Source organism: Pagrus major, chromosome 10, assembly GCF_040436345.1.
Source record: "Pagrus major chromosome 10, Pma_NU_1.0".
Lineage (NCBI taxonomy): Eukaryota > Metazoa > Chordata > Actinopteri > Spariformes > Sparidae > Pagrus > Pagrus major.
In genome coordinates, this window is record NC_133224.1 from 21,516,028 (window position 1) to 21,536,807 (window position 20,780).

The 20,780-nt window shown below is 42.8% G+C and overlaps 1 protein-coding gene across 2 annotated transcripts; it reads right to left on the reverse strand.

The window, feature by feature from the left end:
- Window positions 1-561: 561 nt before the first annotated feature.
- Window positions 562-19,886, reverse strand: neurl4 (neuralized E3 ubiquitin protein ligase 4). Of its 2 annotated transcripts, none has more exons than XM_073475050.1 (29): window positions 19,707-19,886; window positions 14,313-14,838; window positions 14,053-14,118; window positions 13,478-13,974; window positions 12,135-12,246; window positions 11,947-12,035; window positions 11,776-11,848; window positions 11,066-11,339; window positions 10,501-10,682; window positions 10,319-10,404; window positions 10,030-10,192; window positions 9,724-9,934; window positions 9,100-9,176; window positions 8,911-8,989; window positions 8,267-8,436; window positions 8,028-8,156; window positions 7,591-7,736; window positions 7,222-7,440; window positions 6,754-6,852; window positions 6,252-6,404; window positions 5,998-6,168; window positions 5,598-5,756; window positions 5,226-5,405; window positions 4,594-4,687; window positions 4,403-4,510; window positions 4,165-4,309; window positions 3,786-3,898; window positions 3,247-3,406; window positions 562-3,132 (listed from the first exon to the last, which is right to left on the reverse strand). In XM_073475050.1, the coding sequence occupies exons 1-29, from the start codon at window positions 19,869-19,871 to the stop codon at window positions 2,928-2,930; spliced, it is 4,851 nt and encodes a 1,616-aa protein (XP_073331151.1). In that variant the 5' UTR covers window positions 19,872-19,886; the 3' UTR covers window positions 562-2,927. The 2 variants fall into 2 exon arrangements, with proteins under 2 accessions (XP_073331151.1, XP_073331150.1); XM_073475049.1 differs by having other exon boundaries at window positions 7,591-7,733; window positions 19,707-19,871.
- Window positions 19,887-20,780: the final 894 nt, after the last annotated feature.

A 20,780-nucleotide genomic window follows, 5' to 3' on the forward strand; every position in this document is an offset into this window, starting at 1 on the left:
GGGACCAGACTGACAGCTCTAAATAAGCAGACGTTAAAATAAAAATCAAACTCAGGGTCCAATTTAAAAGTCAAACTGGTGCAGAATTGAGTCTTTAAAGCTGACGATAGATTAGGAAACAAACCCGACTATGCAACCCAACAGAAGCATACAGCAGATCACTGTCCGTCAGTGGTACTTAGATAGTTATAGCATCATTACATGTTTTTGGGACAGTCAACTACCCATTTTTTAGTTCAACTCTTTGCTGAGTCTCTGCATTTTTTAACTTCTTCATGTGTGTCTGTTCTTTAATGGCTGGACAGAGCTGCCCCTGAAGCAGCTGCTATTTCTGTAAAAAGTTATGAAAAAACCCACTATTGGCCTTAATGAGTAATTAAGTCTACAGCATTTTGGAAAAGGTGTGATTGAGTAAGAATGCGACACTGCAATAACATGTCAGTGACCAGACTTTTTTTTTCCTACTCTAAATAAAATTTGAACAAAAAAGGAACCAGAAGCGACAGGAGATTTGTCTTTTCTTCATCTTTTTGTTGCCAAAAAACTCCACATGAATCATCCTTCTGTGCATACTGTCTGTCAGTTTATTTTTATTTTTTATAAATCAGGAAGATATGATTTGTTATGTAACAGCCTGTACAACGCAACATACAGAAAACAAAAAAAGAAAACAATACAAATTAAATTGTACAAAGCAGCACAGGGCCATAAATAACCCATATAATAATAATATTTTTCACATTTTTGAAGTTTTTCCTTTGCCAAACCCCGGAGATCCTCCATCAGTCAGATCACAGCTGCTCTAAGAAGGTGACTGAGCTTCTTTAATTATAGATTTTTGAGTTTGACTCATTAAACTGTGCCTTTGAAAAATGTCGGGGTCTCATGTTCTGTAGCAGGTTTATCAAATTGGCAACAGGATTGAGAAAAACAAAAGATACGCTTTGGAAAGCTGTTCACATACAATCAACCATTAGGCTTAGGATGTTTTGGATCAAATAAAACCTTCGTATAAACATTTGACAAATGTAGATCAATGATGTTAGTCGAAGTAAAATAAAAAGAGCCCTAATTAATGACATTCACATGTAAACACCAGCGCAGGTCGTGGGATACAGGTGACTCGTCCTCCTGCTGACCTTGAAGCTCCTCGTTGGCTCTGCAGGTCCTGGCCAGGTAAACAGTCAGACATGACGGAGGGATAGATCAGAGTGGAGGTGTGAGTGGATCTAAAGTAAACAATGCGGGGAAGCGATGCTGGAAACCACTTCAACCCTTTGGCTTCAGTCAATTTAACCACGTTTAAAGGGGCAATTCACACCAAAATCAAAACTACATATTTTTCCTTTTACCTGAAGAGCTTCTGATACATCTGGATCGTTTTTGCTGTGAGTTGCTGAGTTTTGGAGTTTTTTTGCCTTCTCTAGATTTAAATGGAACTAGATGGCACTCGGCTTGTGGTGCTCAAAGTGCCAAAAAACAACAAGAAAATGACTCAAAACAATCAAAAGAGCTTATTGCAGTTTCACGTAGGTGGACTAGCTGGAATAACCCGGTCATGATTTCTGGAAACAGACATTATTGATGAGATGTATTTTTTTGGTACTTTGAGCAACAAGCCGAGTGTCATCATATTTGAGAGGAAGCAAACATCTCCAAAACCCAGCCACTCACACCAAAACAAACAGATGGATATATAGCATTACAGGTGAGAGGAAAAATCTTTTTTTTTTTTTTTTTTTTGCAGTGAACTGTCCCTTTAAAAAAACAAAACAAAACAACTTTTGCAATAGACTTTCTTGCAGAGATTTTGCTCATACGAGAAAATAGTCTTCGATAGTTGAATTAATCTTTTCATCTAACTCTTGACAGGAAAGAGAATATTTCCCAAAAAGTCAAACTTTTCCTTTTCCTCCTTTTCCTGTATGAAAACCTACCGAGTCTAGAAGTAAATATCTATATTTTTAAATATCTTATGATGGATCCTCTCGGTCATAACACACAAGCTGCACAGCTGGAGGATAATTTGCCGTTCATTACCTCGATACACAATTTCTTAGTCTCCCAAAAGGTGCAGCTGGTTTGTTTTCAGGTCCATATTTCTGTCACACCTTCCAGTTTCCTTCATGATATGAAGCCTGGATGTGTTTCTCCATGTGACATGACCAGTCAGAAGTGATGCTGGGCCAGAACAGAAATGCAAAAGACGGCTAATGTGGAGACACGAAGAGGACAGCAACATACAGTACATGTGTAAACATTTTTTCTTCCTCCAGTTTTAAAATCCCCCTCCCCCCCTCTAAAGAAGTCACAATCACAAGACACTCTTGGGTTCATTCTCAGATTCAAGTGTCTCTTTTTTTCATATTTTTTTTGAAAACATTGTCACTCTTTTTCTTTTTTTTTGACCCACATTTCAGTCTCTTTAGGTGACAGTCCGTTAACGTGCAGGTTGGCAGGGGACAGCTCCTCCCGAAATAAAACGCTGACCGGAGCAGAGATGACTGAGTGTTGAAATAAGTGCCAATAAGTCAAGCGAAAAATAAAAAGCTGTTTGTGTTTGTGGAAGAATGAGAACAAAAATGTGGCAAAAAACAACTAACTGCAGCGAATGAACTAACGTGTCGATGAGAAGTTAGTTTAAAAATCGCCTACGAGTGTCCGAAACATAAAGTGCAGGCAGTGTCTGTTCTTCTTTGAAACCGCCGTAGCCCCCGGCCGTTAAAAGAGTCCAAGAGCAAACAACCAAAAAGAAACAAAACTAATCAATAATGCTGAATTGTCAACAATCCACAGTAGCTGGATTCCAGAGGAGTCTCTCGCTCAAGGCAGGGGTTGGATTTGGTTGTCAGTTTATTAAAAGTACGAGGAGCGCCGCGCGGTCCCTCCCCCCACTTCCACCCGAATGCCTCCACCCGTCGCTCCCTTCACTCGACCCGGATGAGCAGTCCGTAGAGGAGCGTGCCGCCCTGCTCCTTGGTGATCCACTCGATCTCTGAGTTGCTGAAGCGAGGGTCGAGGGGCTCGCTGTGGCCGAGCGTCTGGGGTCCCACTTTGTAGGAGCCGGGACGCACGCACACCTGGAATCCCACTTGAGCTTGGTGGCAGCGGTGAGAACGGGGGTCCTGAAATCTGCAGGAGGAGAAGAACTATCAGTAGGTGCCCTTTCTCCTCATCTCCTGTTCACTCTCCACTAAAGACTTTCCAATAAATGTGTGAATGATTTTCTGAATCAGGGGGACTTACTGCACTTTAGGGGCAAAGATCTCCATGCCGGAGTAGCGCATAGTGGGGGAGAGCCGCACTCTGGGAACCTCCCTGCCCGGGGCGCTGTTCTCCTCTGGCTCGCTGTAGCCATTAGGGCCCTCTGCCTTCACCGGGGACACTGAGAAGATGGACGACGTCCCTGCAACAACAAAATGACATTTGCAGTTCAGGCATTTGACTGATGCTCTTACTTCTAGAAGCTACCTATCTCTGGTTTTGTCTGAAAATCAGGTGAAATGTGCCAAGGTATCAGCCATCTTGGTGTTTCTGACATATAATGTGTAAGAAAAAAGATATAGTTCACCGAGTTGGTTCATAAAACACTATCTGATATTTTACTATGTTTATGATCAAAATATGATTTGTCTCGTCACTGACAGGTCTCATCGTGGACACCAGAGGTGGAGGGACTTTCTCTATGAATGTTTCTGAGAGGAAAATAAAACGTTCTTACTGAAGAACCTTCTCTGACCTCAGTGGCGCAGCGTGTGTGTCTTTGTGAAAAGTGATGTTCCTACCAGGCAGCAGCTGGCTGTGATCCAGCGTGCGTCGCAGGGCTCCTACACTGGTGCCGTGGTACGCGATGTGCCACTTCTTCAGTGCATTAGAAACCTCACAGTGGGACTTGATCCTGCAAAAAGATGATACAATCACTTATAGACACATATTTTTGGACCTTACGTTTGTAAGAATAAATAAATAGCTTCACATATAAGCAAGTAAACACTAAAAGAACTTCTACAACCATGATTTACTTTATGTTTTGAGGACATAAACACACAGCTGACTATATTTTTCTAACCTTATATCATCTATGATTTTCTGGTCATTACTTCCTGAGGACCATGGTGAAATCAAAGGACTATACAGTCATAGACGGAGCGCTCGTCCTCTTACCTGAGAGCGAAGCGACACCACCCAAAGGGCAGGGCATAGTCCCGGGGCGGTTCTCCTCTCTTGTAATACGCTTCGTCACCCCGGAGCTTGTGGCAGGACTCACAGTAGCACAGGTTGTACTTGGCGTCTTCGTTAAAATAGCCATCTTACGGACGGAGGAGAAGACAAACATTAGGACTTTTAAATGATTTTAGATCCGAGTCAGAGATCGCGGCGGGAAGGCGGGAATAAACCTCACCTGGTAACGTGAGCAGGTCCTTGAAGCGTGAACACAGTGCCTGGTACTCACAGGTCTTGTTAGGGTTGACCTCTGGAGGGGGCGTCCAGCACACACTCTCTTTGATTCCTGTAAAAAAAAAAGTCAGGACGTTAAACATCGATATAAATCTAACTGAGTAGATAAACAAACAGTAACCATCTGCTTCTTACCGTCAACCATGTCTGCCTTCTCCATGTCGCCCTGACACCGGGTCTCACCGCTCTCTCCTCCCACAGCTGGCACGTTGTTTGTTACTATAGTAACCTGCCATAACAACACAACATTTATTAGCATGAATGAGACACTGGTCGTAGTGATTCGAAGCTGAAATAATTAATATTTGACTGATAAATTGGCAGAAAATTGATTGTCAACTCTTTTTTGATAATTGATGATGGTTTAACTCCTTTATCAAGCAAAAAATTCAAACATTTGTTGGTTTCAGGGTCTCAAACGTGAGATTTATGGCTTTTCTCTGCATTATTTTATTTTTAAATTAAACATTTCTGAGCTTTGGACTATAGGTCAAATAGAACAAGTAATATGAAGATGTTATCGAGGGTTCTACAGACGTACGGTGACCCTAAAAATCTAAAGAAAAACAAACAAACACGATGAAGCTGATCTAAAACAGCTTACCAAGACCCTGACCTTTGACCTCTTTGTGGATAGTTGGAGTGATAGCTGACTCTCCAATATTGTGAAACAGGTTCTTGTTATAGCAAAAGACTCATGACACCCGAGTACAGTAGAATGGAAAAGTACCCTCCCTGACTGTGGTGGAGAATGTATGTGTCTGTACCTGTTCACATTGGCCGTAGAGGTCGATGAAGGGGTAGCAAGGCGAAGGAATGTCCTGCGCCGCCACGCCCTGGTCCATGCCATTGACGTAGAGGTGGAGACAACTGTTGGCGTCCACCAGCAGACCCAACACCGTCCCCTCTGGACACGTGTCCAGATTAGGACCATAGTTCTCACATATCTGAGAAAAACAGAGAAAGACGTTTAGACAATGGTGAAAGATGTGAAAATGGAAGAAAGGGGAGCAGGAAGAGAGTGAAACAAAAAGGAGAAGAGATCAATCAAACAGCCGATGGGAACACGCTCAGTTTGTCATGTGAGACAGAAATCAGTTCCAACTCAAACATGAACGACTTTGATTTTGTGTGTTTACCTTTAGGGAGTTGTGGAAGACGGAGTCTCTCTGCAGCAGCCAGGCAGAGCGTTTCAGGCAACACGCTGTGGAGGGGAAGTTGAGCCGGTCGGGGGAGTGGCCTATCACCCCTAACGACAGCGACGACGTCCATGATGGGTTCAGACGGTCGATCTGAAACTGGTGAAAGAGAGGTTGTTAAGAGACTGTAACGGTCACAACCTAAAATTGTTGTATCTGATCTATATTTCTATTCTTAATTATCTGTGCATTGTTCCTTTGTTATTTTTTATTACGCTGGTGAATTTAGTTCCTGAATTCAAAAACCAAAAGATTTTTTTCTTTGCCTAATATCATCATTCTTTTACAACTATTAGCCACATGGAGCACATAAAGAAATGTCACTGTACAGTAAAGTTACCTGGAACAACTGTTGGCGAGCCAGTGGATGGGCGGTGACCAGCAGGCCCTGGTTGTAGCTGGACACTCTGGCTGCCGTCAAGTTCTGATTAGACAGCTGGATATTTTTGCCATGATTCTCCAAGAACGCCATGATGGTGGGAACCAGTGTGCACGGCTCGCTCTCTGCGCTCTGGAGGCGACAAGAGATAACACAATGAGTTTCTGGCTCTTTAAAGTGTTGGCGCTCTCCTCTCTTTAAGCTCCTCCTCCTACCTCTCTGACAGGGCTGCTGTCCTCCTCTCCTTCGCTGCAGCTGTCTGAGGAGAGCGAGGGTGCCTTGACGCTCTCCATGTCCTCCATCAACGATGAGCTGACAATGGACACCGCTGTTATCCGCCCGTACAGGTCCAGAACTGCATACACATTCTGTGAGGAGACAGAGAGGGGTGATGAATGGCAGCATGGGGCCAAACAGCTGTGTACTGTACGTGTGAGTGTGTGTCCGTACCATTTTTTCCATTTATTTCATGCTTTTGCTGTTTCATGTAGGCTTGCTTTCTGATCCTATTTTTACTTGTGCTTATTTTTGTATATTATAGGACTTTTGTATTTGCTATAATACGTTTTGAGGTGAGATTTCTGTTATAAGCTTCTAGGGGTTTTCTGAATCTCACTCTCATCCGTTTCTGTTTTTGGTGCATTTCTGCTGCTTTGTTTTATGTGGAAATAAACAAATAAGAATAAACAAATAAATACATCTTTTAAAAAAAAATACCTTTGCTACTGCATTCGCTGCAGGTCCCATGTCTTCACCGTCGATGAAGATGTGCATGGTGTCGTCACTGCACCTCTTCACACCAACACGGTTCCCAACCTGAGAAACAATCCGATTCAAGATCGATCAATTAAAAACAATAATGGGACTATCCTTTCCCCTGGTAGCAGAGATTATTTTTTCTTCATTGAGAGTCAAATACCTACTGATAAAATTCATAAAATCGACCCACAGATTATCATAAATTTCCTTTGAGATCATTAACTAGCTTTCCTGTGATAAAGTCTTCTGAGACAGAAGAAAAGATTCTGTAGGGTGTAAAAGTCTTTGTTGTGACCTATAACCAGATGAAACTTCAATCTTTAACATTTTAAAGTGATTGTAAATCTAACAGGTAGCCATAAGGAGCTGCCAGAATCAGACTGAGGTGATTTTCCTCACAGAGGGTGGAGGGGAGGTGCAGCTTACCGTCAGCCGGTCCAGTGAGCAGCAGTAGTTCTGGCGCTGCAGTACGCCGTTGCGACGGACCTCGGAGCCGCAGAGCAGCCAGGTGACCTTGGTGCGGAGCTGCGGGAGGGAGGGGGAGAGACCAGACAGCGGGCAGGACGGCAGCTCGGGGGGTGCCAGCGTGGTCAGACCGATGTGCAGCGAACCGCACCACTGCTCATCCACTTCATCAATCCTCACCTGCAGAGGGCAGAGGCAGAGGGATCAGGAAGGAGAGAAAACAAGTAGCGGCTGGAGCATGCCATCTTTATTGAAGAAGAACATTTAAGAGGTTAATGTGCATATTATTTAAAAACTGCAGAGGTAGCATTTCCTCAAGCCCACGTTTACCTCAAACAACTCATCTGCTTTGAGTTCCTTCGCACTGAACACGATGCCGTGCGCATAGCCTCCAACTCTGACAGCCTGGCAGCCCTCACCGAGCAGCACCACGTTCTTACCGTGTTTACTGTGGAGCCGATGAGCAACGCCTGCTACTACACACACACAAACACACACAAAGACACACAAAAGAAGAAGAAAGATGGAGATGAGGTTTTGGGGACAATTGTTTTGAGATACTCTTCGTCTTTTCTCTGCTCTCTAACCCTAACCCTATTTACTTTTGAGCAAATTAATCCAAAAAAACACATTTATACCGAAGCATTTTTAATCATCCTTTAAAAATTCCATACAACTGCTTTTAAACAGGATTTTAGACATTTAAACTAAATCTTATGTTGGTTAAAACTATAGAGAAACACTTGAGTAGGGACTCTGATGTGTACCTGGTGAGTGGATGGGGAAGCTCTTCTCAGTGATGTTGCTGGTACAGAGGCTGTTGTCCAGCGGGCCTGACGAGCTGGTGATGGATACCTGAACACACTGACCGTACAGATCGATCACAGCATACACTTCTGAGAGAGAAAGAGAGATGGATGAGGCATGGGGTCATCAATTGAAACAGACACCTTACTGAAGCCAGTGGTGTTTCTGAGTCCTGATTCCACATTTCTGACATCTTTACCTGGTGGTAGACCGGAGCAGGCGACGCCTTGGTCCACGCCGTTGATGTAATAGTGGAGGTCACCAATGGCCGAGCGCATCATGCCAATCCGTGAGCCCGTGGTCAGGGAGTCCAGGTCACAACCGTAGTTGTTGCGCATCGTGTTGCCATCCTGCATGATGGCCGTTCCACTGCGGGAAAAGAAGGAAGGGAAAAAAAAATAGGTTTTTGAGTATTACGAAACAATTTTGAAACCAAATGTAAATCAAAGGTTAATAAGAGAGTTGCCCCATTCCCAAAACTTAAAATAAAATGCACTAAAATTGATATACAGGTCTTACAATGCAAAGAAAAACACTAAACAAAACAACTAATCCTAACTTTCACCAACTTATATGTTTTTAGGTTATGTATTACATTTTTTTTTGATGTAGCTTGACATCTCTTACAACTATTGAATAAAAAAAATTACTTAAAAAGAGGAACATTTATGATTCTAACAGGGGTTTTGAGTGTCCTCATTTTAGAGGTGAAAGGTGAAAAAATAAACCAATTACAAGCACGAACAGAGTACAGCTACATGCATGTTTGCATGCATGTTTTAAGAACTAAATATATCCAAATATGTTGAGATACATCTTCATATTGGCACAGCTCCATTCTACCTGAGCATCCAGGTGTCATAGTCGATATCTGTCATCGTGTTGGGAAACTCGAGCTCGTCCGGCCTGATGGCCGTCACTCCTGGACACACAGGAAATACATTTAAATATAATGTGTAAAATGCTGTAATGGAGATAAATATAGCGTAGCACAGAAAACACAAGCAGCTACAGTCCAAGTGGAAAGCTCACCTGCTTCTATTGAACCCGACCAGCGGTCCACCATCTTCTGAATAATGATTTCAAACAGCTCTCCATCTCGAAGGCACCTACGAAGAGGTGACAAACAGCTCCATGACAACACAGTCTCAGAATACTGATTCACTAAATGTTATATATGGTATATTATTGATTCATAACATTGTCAACACCACAAGCTACAATCCCTTTTCTTCTGCTAGTGTATTCACCTTTAAACATGTCAAACTACTCATTATGTGTTTGGATCTTTATCTACTTACTAATAATAATGACTGCTGCTGAAACTTGTGGTTGGCTGTAACAGAAACATGCCTTGAATGTACTCTAATTACTCAGTTTAGTGCTTTAATATAGATTTAATGAACAGGAAACTGAAACAGTATTTTTACCTTCTGTAGTAGTATTTGGAGTTCAGACTAAGGCCCAGATGGTAGAACTGATTTCTGGTTGTTTATCACAGAAGGCCATTGTAAAACCTAAGATTTGCACCTTCTGTTCTGCTTTAGTGTATACAAAACATAAATATGGTGTGACATGTTGCTTACAATGTGCTAACTGTTTGGAACAAGTTTTTTTAACAATAGAAAATATAAAAGTTCTTTGACGTTTCATTACCTGTTGGAAATGACAATAGCGTCGTTGAACTCGCTGCGGCAGTTCTGACGCAGGGCGGTGCGCCCTCCGTTGGTGATGACAGCGTTCGTGCCGTGTAGGTGATGGAAACGCAGGTCGTTGGTCGTGCTGGCCCCACCTACTGAGCAGGGGCTCCCAGGAGACATGGCTGTGGGGCCCTCTGAGCTGTCCTCTGGGAGAGGGGGGAGGTCCACTGATGAAAGGACAGGCAGAAGAGGATACATAGTTAGAAGTTATTTTAGTATCCTTACAAAAAGCAATGTAGCCCTGTCTTCCTCCCTCTCTTACCCATGTCGTCCATGATGGTGGCCTGAGCAGCCTGTCCATAGAGGTCGACCACAGCGTAGACACTAGGAGGGACGTTCCAGGCTGCCGGACCCTGAGCCACACCGTTTACAAAGAAGTGGAGGCTACCGTCTTCTTTCCGAACTACACCTACTGTGTCACCTGCCTACAAGACAAGATAAACGTTTTTTTTATCAGAAAAACTGCCAAGGAAACGGTCAGAAACATTATGGGACAATGAATAAGCAGAAAGGCTGACTGTGAGCTGAGGAATCAAGAAAATGTCACTCACCTTGAGCCGGTCGAGATTGTGTCCGTACTCGTCCAGGATTGTTGTTCCGTTGTGCATTACGCCATTCCCCGTCATCATCCACGTCCCTGTAAAATACAATATAAATATATATATATCTAGCACTAATAACACCTCTACATCATTCAAAGTTCATTAGGTATCTCAGGTATTTTGTATTTTACCTGAGCGCAGGTTGGTCATGGTGGAGGGCAGCTGCAGATACGCAGGATTGTGCGTTGTGACGCCGATTTCGATGGAGCCTGCCCATTTGTCCACCATTTTGTCAATGCGAACCTGAAACACCTCATTGGAGCGCAACGGCCGGCTGCTCAGGACCACGCCGTGGTTAAAGTCATCAGTCGCACTGTGAAAACAGTGTTTTTAACTTCAATCACTTTTTATTGTTAAATGTGCATTAAGACGATTTCTACACATCCTTCATTGCAAACTTTGCTATTTTTTCACACTTATGGAAAACACTAAAACGTCAGAACTAGACCATATGACTTTAAAGCTGATAATGTTTCTTTTCACAGTAACAAGCATTTAAGTATTTCACAAACCTTCTGAGCACAGTTAAGATCAATTAAGACCTTCCACACATAGAATTGTTTAACTTAATCAGACAATGTTTAAGCTTTTTAAGGCTGGAATTGAACCATAAGGATTTGTCAAGCAAGTAAAACAAGTCAAACTCAAACATGCCAAGAGTAATCAACTCAGGGGCAACATGGGAGTTGGACTCACTGTGGCCGCAGCGCCGTCCTGCCGTCACTGATGATGGCGGCCTTCTGGCCACAGTTGGTGTGGAAGAGCAGCCGGTCAGGCCCCTCTGCGTCTGGAGTGAGGGAGAGAGATGGCCTGGGCCGGCCGACATCCGGCGATAGAGCCCTCATGATTGCGTTGTTGCGTCTGAGGCGGTCACTGTGGTTGTGGTTGTGGACTATGGTGACTTTTACGGCCATGCCGTAGAGGTCAACCACTCCATAGACCACACCGGGGGTCTGGGCTGCCGCAACACCTTGGGAAAGACACCATGTGGTTGGAAGTGAAAACCAAGGTACTTTCGGTAATATTCCCAGTTACAGTATTTCTTGTGTTTGGAAGTAGACAGCAGCTTCAGCAAGGACATTAAAATGTGACTAAAGATGTACTAACAGTCTGGTTAATAATTAATTTTTGCTACTTTCCAATAGCTTATTATTTAAAGTATCATGGGATCAAAGGATAACAAAAGAAAAAAAAGTCAAAAGTCTCTGATTCCAGCTTCTTAAATGTAAATATTTTCTAGTTTCTTTACTCCTCTATGACAGTAAACTAAATACCTTTGGGTTGTGGACAAAACAAGACATTTAAAGACGTCATCTTGGTGTTTGGGAAACACTGATTGAAATTTTACAGGCATTACCATTACCATCATATTACTGAGCTTCCTTTCCCCTCATGACGTGTCTCACCTTGGTCGATTCCATTGATGTAGAAATGGAGCGCCCCGCTGGCTTTGCGCATCAACCCTATGTGATCTCCCTCCTAACCGTGGATGAGAAGAGTTGATTGAGTTCATAAAAACAGACACGTGCACAGAAGGTGGCAGAGTGAAATGTGTGTGTGTGTGTGTCATCACAAACCTGAAGTTCATCAAGGCTGAATTCACAGTATTCCCTACGGGTTCCTTTCCCGTTGGTCAGTATCCCACAGCCACTCATCATGATTGTACCTGATAGAAACATCCAGAATGATGTCATTAACACTGAACAACTCTTGTTTTGTCCAGTACAGTTTCTAATCTTTGGGTGAGTGTGTGTGTTTGTGTTACCTGAGCGCAGATTGGTCATAGTTGCAGGATAGTCCAGGTTGTTTGGATTGTGTGTGGTGACGCCGATCTCTATTGAGCCTGACCACTTGTCCACTAGCTTATCAATACGGATCTGAAAGTATAAAACAGAAATATATTTAAACTTTACTGATACAATACTAACAATATTTCTTGAATTATTGCTCAACTAAAATGAAGAGATCTTTCTCTATTCTGCCTCAAGTGATGAAAACCACCAGACCTCCAGGCATGAAGAGCACTAATTTTGGATTCTTTGTCTTTGCCTGCTCGACCCTTATTATTGACATCTTACTAGTAACACCCCTCAAATATTTATTCTTTGCAGTTATCTTCTAGAAGTTCGTAAATGGCTGTTAAACTTTTAGTCAATGGACTGACATTTTTTATAGTGAGTTAAACATTTAAGTTATCAAGCAAAAGTGCAGAATACTTTCTGGTTCAACCTTTTTTTATGTGTTTAAATCTTTAGAAATTGAACATCTTTGGTGTTGATGTTTAAGTTGAAGATGTCCCCTTAGGCTCTTGGAACTCTAGATGGGTATTTCCTCGAGTACAGTCAATAAAAATTAATTAATAATAATTGAATACATTTTTTAGAAGCACATTATTTGCTGCTCTACTTCTGAGTGATCTCAACTATATTATTCATGAGATACACTGGGATTTCTTTTGTTTCAGTACCACCCAGCTTGTTCTTGTGTTGTTCTGATCCCGATACCAGTGTCAAAAATGCTTCTGATACTGGCAAAAATGCTGGACTGTGAATCGTTGATTAGAGTGCGACCGATACATCGTTTTTATCGACCGACTATGGCCTAAGACAGATTTATTGAATCGGTCTATATTTTGCCCCAATATGAAAACTTTTGGGGGGGTATCATGATGCAGAAAAAGATGCTTAGGATAAATCATAATTATAAAATGCCCAGTGATGTTTACTGTTTCAGTGCACTGATATCATGTTGATTGGACAAAAGAAGCAATCTGGCATCACTTTGGGCTCTAAGAAATCGTGATTAACATTTTTTCAATTTTTTTTTGTCATTTTCTACACTTAACAATTAATCGTGAAAATAATCATCAAATGATTCGATAATAAAAATAGTTGTTGGTAGCAGTCCTAGTCCAAAGTGTTTGATAACCACATCTGAGGGATCACTGCAAAAACTGTGGTTATATTGGCTGATTTATTGATGTTGAAATGTTTTTAGCTTCCTAATATCGATATCGGAAAGGAAAAAATGGTATCCCTACGTCTCTAGCTAGTTAGCTGTTGTTCCATTATTCAACAAACATCCCAGCACTGACTTTTGTGATTGTACCTCAAACATCTCGTTATGTCGGAGCGGCCGGTTGGTCATCACCACACCATTGTTGAACTCATCCAGCGGTCTCCTTCGCTCCGCTGTCTTGTTGTTGTTGCTCAGTTTGATCAGTGTGCCGCATTTTTCGTGGAAGAGCAGCGCGTCGTTGGTGGTCATCCCCCCTGTCACAACCCCCTGTCCGATTCCTCCGTTCCCAGCGGGAGTGTTAATATTTCCACCTTCTCCAGCACTACCAGTTCCTCCTCCTCCACCTCCTGTTGTCCCTGTTCCACTGTCACTGCTGACAGTACTTCCTCCAGTGCTGCTGCTCCCCCTGTCATTTCTGGAAGAAGAGTCAGTTCCTGTATTTCCTCCCCCGCCACTGCCACCACTGCCGCCGCCTCCTCCTGCTCCTCCTCCACCTCCACCATCTTCCCCTCCGCCCTCATCCTCAGAGCGATAAAAAGATACTATTGCGTTGTTGAACACATCAAAGAGCTGGTGCTCTGTGAGAACTGAAGAGAGAGAGAAAGATGTCAATACTCGTCATGTTGCACGATGTCCATCAACTGATCTGAGGGGGATTTTCTTACCTGTGTCAGGCTCCAGGTTGTTGGGGAACTTGTCTGGTCTGCTGTGACTGCAGCTAAGCTCAGGCACTGATAGGGGGAAGAGTGACAGATACAACGGGTGAGGACAACAAATCCCAGAATACAGCTTGGCATAAACAGGGTTCCCACACCTTGCTAAACTTTACATTCAAGGACTTAAATGCCCGATTCCCCTCAAATTCAAGGACCCCGCATGGCATAGATTGAGATAGTGATCAAGGCTAATTACATTGATTCCTCACCTTCATCTCCATTCATCATTCCATTCATTGCTGCCACATTCATCAGTGCCGTGATCCCCGCATCCTCCCGATCCCTGCACACCACCACCACCTCTTCCTCCTCCTCCTCCTCCTCCTCCTCCTCCTCCTCCTCCTCCTCTTCCTCCTGCTCTATTGTCTCTTTTTCCGTGGAGGGCGGCGGCGGCTCACAACTCACCACAGTCACTTGAGTGCACTTGCCGTACAGGTCCACAACCGCCCAGAGCTTAGGCGGCAAGCCGCTTGCGGCCGCACCGCAGTCCTGCCCGTTGACCCAGAGGTGGAGCTCCCCGCGGGAGCTGCGCTGAATCCCCACCCGGTCACCCTCCGCCAGCTGGTCGAGGTCGCGGCCGTATTCCTCAAGAACAGAGCGGCCGTCACGTAGCACCGAGCAGCCCGACACGATCCAGGAGCCGCCCTTGAGGCCTGTGGCGCTGCTGGGGAAGTCAAGCCCAGCGGGGTCCAGTGCCGTCACGCCAATCTCAATGGAACCGCTCCACGAATTCACCTGAGAGTAGACAGGAAAGATTTAATGAATCTTTACATTACCAACTGTTGAAACACAAACAATGACACATCATGGCCTTCACAAGTCACCAGAGCTGATATTATTTCCTGCATTTCCAAAACAGTCAAAATGAATCTTTATAAAGACGATATGAAATTTAGAGACACTGGCAGCTACAATAACAGATTCAGAGAGAAAAAGTAGTGACAACACAGTTAACAGTCAGCAGCTGTTACTTTGAGACAAAGTGAGGAAGCATCCAAGCGGTGATGTTGAAAGAGCGAAGCACTGTGCTAAAAACTGCAGGCAGAGATCTATGGAAAACAAAGTGTGCCTTGTTGTATGATCCGTCTTGTTATTTTTAGTCGTACTGTCAGTGAAGAACGTAGCTCAGGGAGGGCTCCTTTGAAAATAAAACGGGACAGTGTGAACACACAGTGACACGAAGGAAACAAAATGAAGTTACGTGATAGTGACAATATTTGCATGTCAGTATTAACTTGAAATACAGTGTAAGGACACATTTATTGACACTATTACATACACTACTATCGCACCAGGATTCAACTTCCAAGATGAGATGTTAAAAACATATTGATGCACAAAGGTAGTTGAGTGCACATCCCGTGCTATATTTAGACCAGCTGCAGGAGAGCAGATTAGAGAAAAAAATTAGAGAGTACTACGTCTCGCTGACATCATGGTCAACTAATTCCACAAAAAATACACCTGGGGCCATGTTCCAAGGGTTGAAACGCTTCCCCATTTTTGGTCCAATAAAGTTTTGGAAGCTTTTATCCATCTCCATTTTAACATTTCCTCCTTTTTTAATCTGATACCTAAAAAAATCTAAAGAGATCTTTGTGTTACTGGACTAAAAGCAAATTATAAATCCTCAGCTGCTTGATGCTCGCACCTCCTTTATAATGCTTTCTTCTTTCCAGAAACAACAAACAAGCACTCTCATGGAAACACAGATGTCTATGTGGTCCAGCTAGGACAATTAAACCTGCACACACACACACATCAAACAATATTTAAGCAGCCAAGCCTCACCTTCATGATCACGCCCTCCACAAAAGATTCAAAACATGACACACAAATGTTTCACTGCAAAACTGCCTTTGTCTTTGCATGACATTGGACTCATATCGCGTAACACGCAGCCCAAGATATCCATTTCTTCCCAGACACACGGAACTCAACATAAGCTCACAATAATGTGATACTTTATTGATCTCCGGGGGTGAATTCTATTTTTCCACGGGTTGTGCCTCCATGATGTGGATGACAGAGTGCAGCGTCAGCTACAGAGCGGAGTCGGTGCAGCTGGTGGAGATTCAGAGCCCTGCTTAGACACACTTCAGCCCAGCAGATGCTTGCAGACACACAGGGGCACGAACCTGCATCATCCCGCGGAGGAGTGATCTCCTGGCTTGCTGCACTCCACCTGCTGCCCCCCGGAGAACGACATACAAGAAAAAGCTGTGCAGTTTGTTCCTCGAGAAAAGAGAATCGAGTCAAAAGTACCCCGTCACTTTAAAATCAAGCTCTCTCTTCTTTCCCCTTTCTCTCCCATGGTACTCCACAGGACTCTGGTTTAAATTGGCAGAAATCCACCCTGATGAAGTGACCTTGAGCATAACATTGAAGTCCTCCCAGCTCCCGGGATGTTTCTCTGCAGCTCACCTCCGTGCCAAAGAGAAAACAAAAGATAAAATCCTCCAAGATCAATACCATTTAAAAAATCCTGTCCCGTTTGCCTCCTCTCCTTCGTCTGCTCCCGTGGTGTCCTCCTCAGCTGTGTGGCAGGTGCTACCATATGTAAGGCAGTGTGCTACGAAAGCCCGGGTATCTGGGTTAACAGATTTAGAAGTAACTCAGCCTGACCGGGTCGCTGTGTGGAGGAGACAGACATCTCCTTCCCTTACTCATTCACTTATGTAACAGCCAGCCTGTGGGTGTATGCCTTCCAGTCTCTCCCTCTCTCTCTCTCTCTCTCTCTCTGTTCAAAAGAGCAATAACTACAGGATACAACCATACATGCCAAAGAGGAGCACTAGACAGCTTTTGAAAAGAATAAAAAATTAATTGCAGCAAAGGCAAGGACTGGGGAGCACTGCTAAGACTGTACAGAGAGGGGAAAGGTGACCTATATCATAAAAACCAACATTTTAGCAAGGTTTTACTACCATTTAAAACACTGACAACATGACTTTGACAAAGATTTGTCCAGAACAATAACATATTGATGACATTATACGCCTAATATTGGCTTAAGTGCTGCAACTGAATGTCAATTGGTTCCCTATAAATCAACTTATAGTTTGGTCTATAAAATAGTAAAAAACAACATCCTCAAACAGCTTGTTTTGTCCAAATTCAAGTCCCAAACACACAGACAGAGCTGCGGGATCTAGTGAAAAGATCATATTGTGATTATTTTGGCACATATTGTAATTGTGATATGATTCATGAGTAGTAGGGATGATCATTTAAGCATTGTAATTTTCATTTTCACTGAACATCATCTCTGCAGCACTACAGTACTTCAATACAATGCTGTTTTGTCACGTTCTAATTTTCTTTAAAAAATGGCAGCTTCTTTAACTTGGATATTGCGCTTGGCCATATTGCAATTTCAACAATCAACCAGACAAACAAAGATATTCAATTTACAATCACATAAGAAAGAAAGGCAGCAAATCCTCATAATTGAAAAGCTGGAGTGACAGAACGTTTGACATTTATGCTTAAAGAATGACTAAATATGATTAATGTGCTTTCAAAAATGTTTCCGATAATATTTCTTTTGATTGACCAATCGATTTAATCCTGTTTCAGCTCTAATTGGCTTTCACTAACAGCATGCTGACACAGTAAAAGGCATCTCCAACCTAAAATCAACATCTTCAACTAACACACACTCAACCACAGCTTTAACTACAAACCCCAAACCACTGACACAACCCACTCTGGTAACTGTCCGTCCAATAAATCACTTCATTTGCTCGTTCTCTTGCACACATTTCCCAACATCCACTGTAGCTTAGTGGACGACAACAGATGAGGATGGGCAGACATGCCAATCTGTGATGGAAAAGTATTGATTTTCAGACAGGCAATGCATGTCATGACAGAGCATGAGGCTGTTTATGAGAGCTCTTATCAGGCTGAGAGCGCCATAAGGGACGGGTAATCATTTACATACAGTAGGTGCTATTAAACTGCATGTTTAGCCCTTCTGGCTCACATGCAGCTGTGTCTCATCATGGTAGGTCTTCTGTATAGAAAGCACCTTGGCCGGACACACTGTCATTTAGAGCGTGCGTGTGTTTGGCCCAGTTGGCACTGGCAGAGTCTCCAGAGCTGCCATGTTGTGACAAACCCGGTAGGGTTGTAGATTGCAGAGGCAGAGGCCATTACAACAGACAAGCACTCCTACGCTGATAACAGCCAAAATGTAAACACTCTGCACCGGCATTGATATGATATGAGGTAGGCTTGACTCCCGAGAGCACGCAGTACATAGATAAGCACATTTTAAAGCTGCAAATTCAAGGAAATGGAGGAAATATACATGGAACAGCAGAGTTGAGCCGAAAATATATAGGGGAATATGTTTAGCACAGAATATTAGGTTATGAGATCCTATGGGACATCCATTGATTGATACTGTATCTTGGTTGATAACAGAACAAGAAGTGTTACGAGTGAACAACCTACATCTTGGTCAGATTTTACTGGTTGACAGCTGAAAATTAATAAATACAATTAGGTGTAGAAAGAAACTTCTAAAATGATATATGTACGTGGTAAAGTGTACAGTTGTGTTGGAAAATTTGACATTTTTACTAAGAAATAAGATCTTAATTAATAAGATCCCTAAACAACAAGGATGGTATCAAAAATGGATCTGGATAAATCAAACAATAATGGACATAAAGACAGCAGAGGAAGAAATGTGTCCACTTGGTTCCCTGTACTTTGTTTATTTCTATTTTGTAAAAGATCTTAAAAGAAGTAACAAAAATAATAATTAAACCGAAAGTCTCAGCAATGACACTGGAAGAGTGAATGTTTACAGATACCAGTGATTAATGAGTTATAGCTGTTAGTGGTCAGACTCTTCATGCATCACACTAGCAGTGATAGTCAGGTCTGAGTGCTCTGTGTTTGCATCTAGTGTGTGCAAAGTGGAGGGGACTCTAGAAGAGCTCCTTTAACCCTGAACATTATAGTAACATAAAGCTTTACTCATATCTGCGCATAGTATCTCTTTAGGATGACACATAGCCTCTAATAGCCCAGCCTGGTGTGAGCACTGCAGTATTCTTAGCCATGGGGACAGAGCAGCAGAGGCTGACAGGCACCTATGACTGTCACCGACTCCTTCACAACAAATCTAAACAGAGCGACGTTAACCAGCTTAGTGGAGCTCCTGTAGCGCGAAAAACAACAAGAAGTCCTTGTCAGCCCCCGAATAGCACCTTCCAGAAAAGCTAGCCCCGGCTAGCCTGAGCTCACACCACTTGCTAACTGCTAACGGCTCATTAGCATGGCTAACTGATGGTACCATGGCAGCACAAGCAGGTTATCGTTAGCTTAGTAACGAGTTATCTACACAGAGGAATGTGTTTCATAAGTCCACCTGTCGCTGATAAATCTCTGACAGTGTTTGTAATCCGCCCCTGAAGGATTGCATAAACCGAGGTCGCTGTCACGCAGTGTGAACCGCCCTGGGTAGCAGAAGCCCCTCACTGCGGACAGAGACAGACCACCGGCCCGTCCCAGCAGCGCTGCTCCCGCATTCCTGCTGCTCTCACCCCCGCTGGAGAAGCAGCAGCGGCGGGCCTGTTGTTGTTTACCTTCTTGTCAATACGGACGGTGAAGACATCCCGGTCCCTCAGCGGCTCCTTACTGAGCACCAGTCCATGGTTAAACTCCTGGACTGGCTGGTTACGCCGGGCGGTTCGGTTCGAGTTGGACAGGCCGATCAGCTTTCCGCTCCGCGGATGCAGCTCCGCCGCCATCTTCAGTGGGCGGCCAGTATTCACGACACTCGGGCTTTGCGACAGTAACGTTATGACAGACGGCAGGTTTCTGCAATGATTGAACCGCACCGCACCCATTTCTGTAATACATGATATGATATAATATTTATATAATTGAAACCCTGACACTTGTTTTTGATTCATATAATTGTTTGAATATTATTTACGCACTACATTTAACTACAATATTTAAGCTACATAGAATTCAAAGCCTTCATATTTTATTTTAGGCCTATTTCTGGCTTAAATCGTGTGTTCTGGTTTAAATCTGTGTTTTTAATGGCTTAAAAAAATAATGTTTCTCCCAATGAATGTGATCTCTGTTTAGTGAATAGTTTTAATTTAATTTAATTTTTATTTTTATTTACATTTTATCCATTCCCCAAATGACAGTGGAAGAATGAGCTGATTCTACTTGCAAAATCTCCCCAGTTTAGGAACGACAATAAGCCCTTCATATTGTTTTTTGTTTTTTATTAACTACATTTTTATTAATTGAGAAATACTGTCACCACAGTGTAATGTTCACTGATTTTCTTTAGTCTTTTCATGGTTTGTTTATTTAACATGAATTTGTAGTAAAAATGTATCAATTTAAACAATGTCTTCTGCTTACCTTTTTGACAATAAAGAGCGGAAAAATCATAAAATGTATTAATGAGTAATCTTAATGTGATATGAAGAATATTCAACTTCATGATCATTTGATAAATAATAAATAAAAAAGAACCTTAGATTCCTGGCAATAGTACATATATTTTTGCTTCTTAAAGTTATACACTATTATTCTTAGATAATAAGCAACATTTTTGATTTTACATGAATCTACTGTTTTACTGGTGGATGTTTTGACTCTTACATTGTCCTAAACAAGCCACTAGAGGGAGC